The sequence below is a fragment of the Grammomys surdaster genome, unplaced genomic scaffold, assembly GCF_004785775.1.
Source record: "Grammomys surdaster isolate TR1022 unplaced genomic scaffold, NIH_TR_1.0 214, whole genome shotgun sequence".
NCBI lineage: Eukaryota > Metazoa > Chordata > Mammalia > Rodentia > Muridae > Grammomys > Grammomys surdaster.
This window is the reverse complement of record NW_021604659.1, coordinates 3,332,665-3,343,596: the sequence shown is the minus strand read 5'-3', so window position 1 is coordinate 3,343,596 and position 10,932 is coordinate 3,332,665. Positions and strand designations below refer to the sequence as shown.

Genomic DNA, 10,932 nt, shown 5'->3' with positions numbered 1-10,932 from the left:
GAGAGAGAGAGAGAGCTCGCCACTGACCTGACATCTGGAGCAGAGGGTAGAAGGAGACAGATGGTTCTGGGCCTACATAGGCCAACAGCTAAGTGCAGAGGCAAGAAGATTGCTCTCTGGAAGGGGAGCAGAGGTTGGAAGACAGTGGAGTGCAGTCTGTGAGCCCTGAGGGAGGGATGAATAAGCCCCACCCTTCTGTTCTAGGAAGGCAAGGCTCCTCCCCCAGGGAAGGCACAAGGCCATGGTCCTCACGGTAGGGCTCAGGAAGGGCTCCTTCCATGACCTTGGGCCATGGTACTGGGAAACAGCTCTGTGGCCAGCCCTAGCCCAGTCCTACCTTGACACTAGACAAGCGCAGAGGCTGCTGTGGAGGCCAATACTATAGTTCAACCCTCAGAAACACAGCCCTTGGACCTCTGGGCAGCCCCTCTGCCCAAGACCACTCATGCACTATCTTCCACCAGAAAAACAGTTAATACTAACAAAAAAGACAAGACAAGCATGACGCATATGTGTGATCCCTCGGCTACAAATTAAACAGAGGAACCAGAACAACAAGGTCAGAAGCTGTGGCAATGTGAATGTGTGCACTCACTTACTCTAACTGAACAGCTATTATGCAATAGCTGTTCCAGGAGAGAAAAGCAAATGCCTGGCTTTCATTAAGTGTCCGCCCTAGCATGAGGAATCACTCGATATGCAAGACCTATAGAAAACCCGTTAGAAAGTGGTATGAGCTACAGAGGGAAATCCTGGGTGGAAAAAGGGCAGAGAGTCTGGGGGTGGGCAGGACTGGATTTAAGGGTGAGTGGCCACAGAAGGAAGGAAGAAGGACAGAGTCATGTTAAGGGAAGAGCTCTAGGCTATGGAAGAAATCCAAAGGTCCTGAGGTTGACATCGCTGTACTAGAGGCCAGTATTGGCTGGGTAGAATAAGCAGAAAGTTACAGTACTCATGAGGCAGGAAGCTAGTGGAAGGTTCTGTGCAGACAGACAGATTTGACTGGTACTCTGCATGGCTGCTGGGTGAAGAACAGGTTTTAAGAGCCAGAAGCAGAGGCCCGGTTACAAGAATCTCCATGAGAGAGGCCAGCAGATAGGACGAGGTGGCTGCTGGGTGGGAGTGAGGTAATGGTGGGAAGTGACCAAACTGCAGATATATGTGAATTGGAAGCAACGGCTGACGTAGCTCCGCTCCTGCTAGGATGACTCGGGTGTCCATCAACCAGATGAACCTTAGCTGCTTCTCTCTCCCTGTGCCTACAGTGCTGAGCAGAGAACAGATAAGAGATAGGTGTTCCAATACCAGCCTAAGTGAAGAGGCCTAAACACAGGCCAAGCAGTGGGGCTGATAGGTGGGAATGAGGTGAAGACGTGGGCAAGCCACTGAGGCAGTCACTGCCCTGCTGCAGGTCTAGCTCTGAACTACATGTTTGGAAAATAAGACTGTGCCAGTGATTGCTAAGCTGCTTCTTTTCAGCCTCTGAGGCCACGCCCAGCACTTCAGTTCTGTGAGGCTCTGATATGCTTACAGATCAGCCAGCCTCCTCAGCACACCTGGATCTCAACAGGGTGTCAGCTATGAATTGGCATTAATGGCCCTTAAAGGGTCACTGTACACATGCTTGGTGGAACCTCCCTCTAGACTGGGAACTACTCTACACAAACAGGGCAAGGCTCAGCTCCAAGTCACACAAGTTCCTCAACTCTGCTGGCCTACACCAGTCCACAGGACGGGCACTTGTGAAAGCCTATGAAACACATACAGGTCCCAAGTATTTCACCAAACTCCCTGGGGTAGGAGCTTCAGCTGTTACAATGTGGTAATCGCCAACATGAGACAAGGACAGGAAGCCCACCAAAGGGCAAAGTGTGATGCCAACACCACCAGGTAGAGGGCACAGAATTGGATGGTTCTAGGACAGTGGGTGACAAGACAGGAGCCTGCTATCATGCAGTCAGAGGACAGCTGTAGCCTACCACCTTACTGCCAAACTGTGCTTCCTTTCTCCCTAATCTACCACTCTTGACCCTCGGGTGGTGGCTCTCACCCTGCATTGCCCTTTGAGAGACAGCCTTGTCTTGGCTCCTCCTCTGCCACCCTCATCCTGGACACCTCTCTCTTTAGGTGGGGGTGAATGGAGTGCTGGGCTAAGCTGAGCTACCTCTGGCGTGACCTTCTTCCCCCATCAAAGCGGCTATAACCTGGGTCCAGTTACTGTCTCCCTCTGAGTACGAATCTATACTCTGCTCCTTTGCCACAAGGTCCCAGTCTAGACCCTCTCACAGAGCTCTGCTTACTTCCAAGTTGTTAGGCCCCGATGCCAATCCACAGCCACACACACCACAAGCCCTCCCCGAATACCACACCACAAAGGAGAAAGAAATGCAACCCTTGAGGTCCTCACCAGTTCAGGGATGAAGGTCCTGTGTGCTACGGAGTCAGCTCCCTGGTTGATGAGGCTTCTCCTTAGGATCATCACCATGGTAAGGACCTCAGGAACTGGGCTGCATCCCAGATTGGGCACAAGCCATCTTCAGGTGGGCAGACTGATTAACAGTGATACCTGGGCATCTTGTAGAGTGATGTCATTAGAAACAGCTCCCCATCAGTTGCTCAGACTGGTGACAAGGCCCTCTGGGAATGGCCAGAAGTAGTCAACAACCTGGAAAGACAAAACACAAGCAACAGGCTCAGGACTAGGAAAGCCTCGGATGTCGAGAGCATAGCTCAGCCCCTGTAGTGCAGAGTACCTCATGGGGATGGAACCACATCCTTACTAATGGAAGTGTACTCTGGGAGGTCACCAAAGCCTAGAATCACTTTCTTAGGTCTCTCTCTCTCTCCCTCTCTCTCTCTCTCTCTCTCTCTCTCTCTCTCTCTCTCTCTCTCTCTCTCACACACACACACACACACACACACACACACACACACACAAACACACACACACTCCAGGTAGCCTTAAGCATCTAATAACTAATGCTCTGCCAGACACAGCAACAAATTTGGATCCAGCCATGAGACATCTTCAAGACCACAGGTTCTGAGGTGCTGGCAATATGTGGTTCCTGTCAATATAGCATCTTATCACTGGCTGGGCTGGCTTTGCAGGCACATCAAGCTCACATTAGGATAAGTTTAGACTGGCTAAGGGTCAGTATTCCTCATCTCCACATCCAATATCAAAGGAGGCAGGAGATCCAGAGCTGGGCACAGGCTTACTTCATCTACTTTGTTATGAAAAATGCTACAGACAAATCAGGAAGGTCTATTTAAAGACACATGCCCCATCCCTAACAGTTGTAGCTGTGTCCCTTTCTTTCCCCAGAGTGGACCAAACCACCAAGTGACCTATGAGCTACTGCCCAGACCTCCTTGATACTGTCATTCACCAAAGACCATCAGGCAGCCTCCTTGTTCATTATGACCCACCAAGCAAAGGCAGAAACCGCACAGGCTTCCGGGCAGGTCTGAAAAGCCATTCCTTATAAGGTGACTTCCCTGATCTTAATTTCCCATCCCCACCAATCTGTGGTTCAACTTTCAAAGGAAAGTTACATGGATATAGGGATTGGAAGGTCACCATCAAAACCGAAAAAATAATGGTAGCAATAAAGAAAAAGAAAAACAGCTCCTAATCTATAATTAAAAATGGAATGTTCAGCACAGGAAAATGTTTTAGAAGCTGTTGTGTAAAAATAAATTGCACCCGGGTATTTACTTCACATCCAGCTTGTAAATCATATTTTCCTGTTTACTTCGATTAGACTTTACAGTGGGTGCTATTGAGTCTGCTATTATAGGCCAGCTGGTAAGCACAGGAAAATGACCTTCTAACTTCTTCGAAAACAAGGTTCGTCCAAAGTGCAAAATCAGGGATGGGGAGGCGGGCAGTCAATGCATTTATAAAGCTTAACTGTTCAGGAAAGGAGGCCAGGGGAGGGGGGGGGAGGATAGAGTCCCTGGTGGTGCTGGGAGACCTGTTTCATGCTTCAGGACCACATCAGTCTACAAGCTGCGTCCCAACCAAGTGTGATGTGCTTAAAGAAGGAATGTCAAACCATTCAGCCTAGTTCTGGCTCAACAGCAGGGCCAGAAGTGCCTGCTGGCCCCCTGCATGCTTAAATCAGGAGCAAGCCAGGAAGGGTGCCCCTGGACTTGCCCTTCAAAAGGGCCCTTTGTGCTGCCTCGGCAGGGGAGGCCTGATGGCAGCCATCACCTTTCTGGGTGTGAACCTCAATTCAGTTCTAGGGCAGACAGCCATTGGCACAAGGCCTGGGAGGTAAACTCACCATTTCCTTCTCTGAGGTGACTGGTAGGCTCAGTGGTCATAAACTTAGACCCTAAGATCAGCAACAGCACATCTGGGTTGGAATCCTCATTCTTGAAATATATTGATTTCTCTGTGAGGTTCAGTTTCCCTCTTGATAAATAAGAAATAACACTGGCTGCCCTTAAGGTCATTGTATCCTAGGAAAGCAGAGGTCAAGCCTTTTGCTCTGTGCCTGGTTCATCTGAGAAATCATAAATAGTAGCTACTACCGTTATTTCATGGGGGAGCCTGGGAGTCCCAGCCCTCTTTCCAGGGATGGACATCTAGTCATCCTCTCCATCATCAGGGGCTTGACTGTATTAGGGTCCATCCCTCTGGTGAAACTGGGAGACCAGTAAAAGCAATGCTATGGAGATCTATTGCCATGGGAACATGACAGCCCTTCCAACCACAGCTCTGCACAAAACTCCAAAATAGACCCCCCCACACACACACACACACTCTTACCAGCTCCACCCCCACTGTGGCCCCTACAAAGGGGAGTTGACAGAGGCAGCACTAGAGGTGGAGCACTGTAAGCACCTGCGTACTTGAGTGGTCAGTAAATGACCAAAGGTATGGAGAAGGAAGGAGTGTGGCCTCATCCCTGCCCTCATAGCTCTGAGAAGAGGCAGCACTATATACAAGCTGAGAGCAGGGGGATGGGCAGTCAAGGGGAGTATTGAAGCCTCCCCTGCACAGGAGCCCAGGGCAGGAACACCCTGGCTGCCCACTCCCAGGGGACTGGTTAAATAAACTACAGTAGAGCTGTGTGACAGAAGGCTGTGTGGCCTTTAAAACAGTTTTAATGAAGCAGTCAGAACATGATGTGGGGAATGGTATGCACGCTGGCAGCCATGCGAGCTGGAAAGACCCTGAGCTCTGAGAGTCATGCTGAATGCAGACTTTATTCTGCAACATGGTGGCTCCCAGGAGCTGTGGCTGGAGCCAGCTTCTGGGATCTGCTGGAAGAGTCTTTGGCCTTTACATGCACCAGCACAATCCCTTGAACAGAGACGAGCTCAGCACATACTTGTGGAATTAGGCTAAATCACAGCAGCTTCTTCGAGTCTGGGTATATATAGACCCAGAGAGGCTAATGCAGACCAGCAGAGCTTGGCACAATCTGAAGTTGCCTAGGATTCTTTTGACCAGTAGCACAGGCTCAAACAACCCCATCAGGGAATGCTGGTACCTGTCTAGTGACCTAGACTAGTGTAAAAAGACCTCTTTCCAGAGAGAAAGAGAAAGCACTGGGTGATTCCAGGAGGGTAAGTGACAAGACAAAAGCCTGTCTTTGAAGCTGTCTTCTGTCTTTGAAGCTGTCTTCTGTCTTCGATGCTCTGCTTAAGCACAGGACCTGCTTGACCCAGTTAGTTAGAGCAGCTTCTATCTACTGAGCACCGCTTCGATCTGTCTCTAAGGACTCACCAGTTCCCAGTGTAACCATGTTTAAGGGTGTGTAGGGCAGAAGCATGGTCCTTTAGCAGGTGTCATGGGGGGGGGGTCTGAGTTAATAATTAAAAACAACAACAACAAAACAACAACAACAAGCCTGTTACAAAAGCATGTGCCTGGCTACTCCTGGCCACCCCTATCTCACCATATGTTCTCTCCCTTTTCCATAGAACGTGATACCATTTGCCTCCAGCCCTTCAGAGCTGAGCCAATTCTTCAGCCATGCCATTAAAAACTTCCCTCTTAATAAAGTCTATTCTTCATGTAGTTACCCAACCTCGGTTATTTGAGCATAGCAGCAGAAAATGAGCTAACAAATCAGACATTATAGCTCATGCCTATAATTCCAGAATTTGAGAGGTGGGGGCAGAAGGGCTAGGAGTTCAAGACCAGCTTCAGATAAATCATACCCCGTCTCAAACTAACACCACCCCAAAATAAAATAAACAAGTACAATTACCAACTATGCTAGTAAAAGCTGTTTTACACACATTAGCTATAAAGTAGGCTCATATATCCCCATTTCATAGCCACATGAAGAAGCTCACTAGCGTTGAGTCCGAAAGCTGGGATCTTATCCCTGGTGGATCAGCTCCCATGCGTGTAACTTCCCACAGGCACCTACATGTCCCTCCCACATGTGCCCTTCAGAAACCCACTCAGGCAACTACTACTCAGCCTAGCAATCGATGGCATTCCTCAGCATTTGTCCTGGAAAATTAAACATGGTCACCTCAAACCCTGCCACAAATGCCTTATTCATAACAGTCAAATCAGGAAACCAGCCAATGTCCTTCAGTGGTGAATGGTTAAACGGTGGCTCATCCATTCTAGAGAATACCACTCAGCAGAAAAGGAGGAACTAGTCTCATACTCCACGAGCTCCCAAAGAACCGTTATGGGCTTTAAAAAAAAAGTGACTCCCTTAGGGTTAAACTGCTATCTGATACTATTTGTAACAAACTCTTGAAATGATAAAATTATAGAACTGGAGACTAGCAGTTGTCAGGAGTTAGGAAGTTAGTGAGGTCAGAAAAGCAACACAAGATACACTGGGGAAGATCGAAGTGCTCCAACCTCCACTGTTCCATGTCTATTTCCTGTTTCTGATGTTGGGCTTCAGTCTTACAAGCTATTACTATCAGGAAAAACAGAGAAAAACACCCACGCTTCAAGGCCAGAAGAACCTAAGTCCAAACACCTGCCAGTACCACAATGCTAACAGGGTAAGGCCAACACTGGAATCCAGGCCTGCTCCTTGGCTGTTCCCTTCCCTAGCACACTCATGTTTTCTTCTATGCCCCTGTTTGATACAGGGTCTTATCCTATAGACTAGGCTGGCCTGAAACTCAGTTTGTAGCCCAGGCTGGCCTCAAACTAATGACAATCCTCCTACCTCAGTCCCTTGACTTCTGGGACTATAGCTACGCACTACCACACCTAGCCTGGGCCTCTCTCTGCTACCACAAGGACAGGAATGGCTTTGCTCTTTCACACAAGTCCTTTCTAACAGGAAATTGTCTCGCTTTTTTTCTATATGCTTCAGTGAGGTTCGTGGGCTTAAACTCTTGCATGCAGCCATGTGATAGCACTCGAAGGCCAGGCACTTGGCTTCCAGAGAATGGTGCTGACCACACATGGGACACTTGTGGCAGGACTGCATGCTAAGTGAATTAACACACAGAAGCTTTTCAAGCTACACAGTTCCCCATGAACCTCAAGACTGCAGAGGTCACTGAGGGAAGGTGTCCATCATCCACTTTGAAAGGTTATTCCTTTAAAAGAAATTGGCCACACGGGAAATTGCCAGGACAACTGAACTTTTCCTCCTTTTAACATCTTTATTCAGTCTGTGTGGTTGTACAGGCAGCAGTATCTCAGTGTCTTAAAAAACAGAACCCTGACCGGAACCTAAATGTGGACTTGGCCACAGACACTGATTTTCCTGACAGTGTCTTAGCGTTCCACTTCCCCTCTCATTAAGCAAAGGAAGCAGAAGGGGACGGCAAGACCACAAGGTCTTTGTGAAGGTCTTATGCATGTTGAAACTTTTGTGACAAGTCATCTGGAGACAGGATCTAGGAACAAACTTATGAACATCTAGGGAGTGCATGTCTCCACGATCACACCGTCTTCTATCAGATTCTATAACAAGTCAGAAGCATGAGCAGAGCTGAGGCAGCTGGATCCTGCTGGCCTGCTCCCCAGCTGCCAAGAGAAGGGAACTGCACCAGTGGGGTGCCCTCCCTTGTTGATGCTATAACTAAGCCACCTATGTTTGAAGCATGAGAATGAAAAGCTGCTTAGGGACTTCATCCAGAGCGCTACCTTCCAGACCAAGATGACCCTAGGAAGATACTGCAGTTTCAACCCGAGGAAGGTCCTGAGAATGTGTAGCCCCACCACAGTACATACTTCATTCAGCCCAGGCTCCTTCAGTACTCATGAAAGACTGATTAGGAAAAACAGGAAGAAAAGAGACAAACAAAAACTCTGTAATCAGAATTTAACATTAAAGATATGCTCTGTACCAATGTTGATTTAAGAAAACCCCATAATGGAACCAGTATCCACGAAAAGCTATGTATGTGTGTGTATCTGTGATGCGCGCGCACGTGTGCATGTGTGTGTGTGTGTGTGTGTGGTGTGGTTATGTGTGTATTTTTTGAGACAAGGTCTCTCACTAAACATAGAGCTTACCTATTTGACAAGCCTCAACTTAGATCTACACAAAGCTTCAATTTATACTGCTTGAACCCCAAAGGCTGTCATATCTAAAGGCCCTGTGGAGATGGCTCAGTCAGTAAAGTGCTCGCCTTGTAAACATAAAGAACTGAGGTAAATTTCCAGAATTTACTTGAAAAAAAAAAGTAAGAAAGAGAGAAAGAAAGAAAAAAGAAAGAAAGGAACTAAGAAAGAATGAAAAAAGAAAAGAAAAACCCCATAGCTTTGCATGTAATCCCAGTATTAGGGAAGCAGAGGCAAGAGGATCCCCTCAGGCACACTGGCTAGTCTAGCCTGTTTGGCAAGTTTTGGCTAATTAGAGAGACCCTGTCTTAAAATATACATGCACACATATATGCATGCATGCAAGCATGGATGCACGCACAAAGCGGCCACAGATGCATCTATACCTACCTGTGTGCACATGCACACACCCATGCACACATGTTTACATGCACAGATACACATGTACTGCTTTAACGCTAAAATGGTGCATATTTCTCTTGAAGGAAGCTCTTAAGCAATCTAGTGCAAGCGCCAGTCCTCTAGAATTTAGGTAAGCACGGCAGCACAGGCCATCCTGCCGGCAGCAGGAATGGACAGGCTGCTTGTGAGGGCTGTCTTGAAGGTGAAAGGGGGATACAAAGCCATCACTTTTCATCTTTATCTGCACAGCTCAGGTAAGTGCATGCAAAAGGTCACATGTCCCAGCATAGAGGGAGTTACACTACTCCAGCCAGAATCTGTGCTCATCCACCTTCCCAGTGCCCCCTGGGCCTATGTCTCCCATTGTATGCTTACCACAGCACACTCTACCCTTCTCTCAAAGTTCTATCTAATGTGTGCAGCTTAGGTGTAGTGTAGGCCTGCTTCAGTCATCCTCAAACTCAGTGCTGAGCCACACAGCAGGGGCCTCACCAATGTCTATCTGCTAATCAAGGCTGAGGATAAGCACCAAAAAGCTAGAAAGTCTTACAGCTGTACCTCCAAGATCAGTCCAAGGTGAGCCATGTGGCCCTGGACAGTTTAGACTACTTTGCTAATACACAAGGCAATGCATAAAAACTGTTCTAGTGATCTCAGGTGTAAGGGTAGGAAATAACGTCCTATCTGGTGGGAGCACAGAAACACCCCTAGATCTACTGAAACCCTTAGCACACGTCAAAGAGCAGACACTTACTAAATCCTTGCTAACTGGTTAAAAATAAAAAATCTTCTCACTGCACTGCTGATGCTGGGCACTAAAGGGATAAGGGGTATTTCCTTTCTGCAATCGCAAAGCATCTGTTATTTGTAAACGAAGAAGGCTGCCTCCCCAACTGACTCCTGTGCCTGTTTCAGAATGAGGCGTGTCATAAAAGCTGTTCTCTTCAGTCATGGGATGAATACATGCTTCCTGGTCCAGTATTTCGGGTATTCAAAGTCCACTGGAGTCTCATATTTGAGGAAGGCCTTGAGGTTACAGTGCACAGCTAGAAAGGGGCCTGGCCTTTCCCTCCCCATCCCTCTCTTAATAGAGGGGAGAAAATGAAATACAATAGTAAATTAAGTTGCTAAACCAACCCAGAACTGTTTTCTAGGACATTCCAATCACTGGCTCAGTGTCACAGGGATTTTCTGTTCTTCTTAAGCAAACATTTCAAGAGGGAAAGGAATGACATTATTCCAAGACAGAGATATGCTGTGATGGAGAGCAGAACAAATCTGCACACGGGAACAAGAGAGCCCATGTTGTGTCTTGATACTGAGGCCAACAGTATTCCTGGCCTGTCGTGTGCTTGTTTATCAGTGAGAAATAACAAAGGAATGGATGGGTCCCCAGTGCACTCCTCCAGTTCTCACCACTAGCCACTGGGGGAGAAATTGCTGCAGCCTGGAGTGTGCTAAGCCATCTCGAAAGGAAGGAAACAGAAAGAGGTCACGGGGAACTAGTACTTACTGACAGTGTAGAGCTACACAGCACCTTCTCCTCCAAGCCGGGATGAAGAGCGGAATGAGGAGAATAGGATTGTGACAGGACAGGGTCCTGGGGATAAGCTATAGCAATCTTAAGCCACTTAGCCTAAAACAATCATGACCTACCTCATCAGTCAGACCTATTTCTATCATACTAAAGTTAATCAATCCACAATTTACAAAAGAGGTGAGGGGTTAAAAAAAATTAAAGACAAAACTAAAAATGGAGACATTTAGACAAGAGGCAATGTGGACTGTGAGGGTGGGATGGGGCTTAGGAAGTGTGGACTTAGGTCCTAGCAATGCCACTCACTGGCCAGCAAAACCTTATCTGCCAAGTCACTTCCCTTTATGCCTAGTCGCCCTCACCTGACACATGGGCGGTTGGGTCAGACTTGCTCTATTAGAAATCCAAGTACAGGAACATAGCAACTATGTGGCTCTATGCCTCTTTGAGACACGGTTTCCTTACCTGTTACATG

At 47.7% G+C, this 10,932-nt stretch overlaps 1 protein-coding gene across 5 annotated transcripts in view; it reads right to left on the bottom strand.

Annotated features, from left to right (window-relative positions):
• Fam53b (family with sequence similarity 53 member B) overlaps positions 1-10,932 on the bottom strand; it is a 100,385-nt gene that overhangs the window by 64,239 nt on the left and 25,214 nt on the right. For 4 of the 5 annotated variants that reach the window (XM_028772563.1, XM_028772566.1, XM_028772564.1 and 1 more), the window contains one exon: positions 2,408-2,665. In XM_028772563.1, coding sequence (XP_028628396.1) covers positions 2,408-2,485 — 78 coding nt within the window. In that variant the 5' untranslated portion in view covers positions 2,486-2,665. Of the gene's footprint in view, positions 1-27; positions 150-2,407; positions 2,666-10,932 lie in introns of those variants that run through there. The other variant, XM_028772567.1, reaches the window with a different exon arrangement.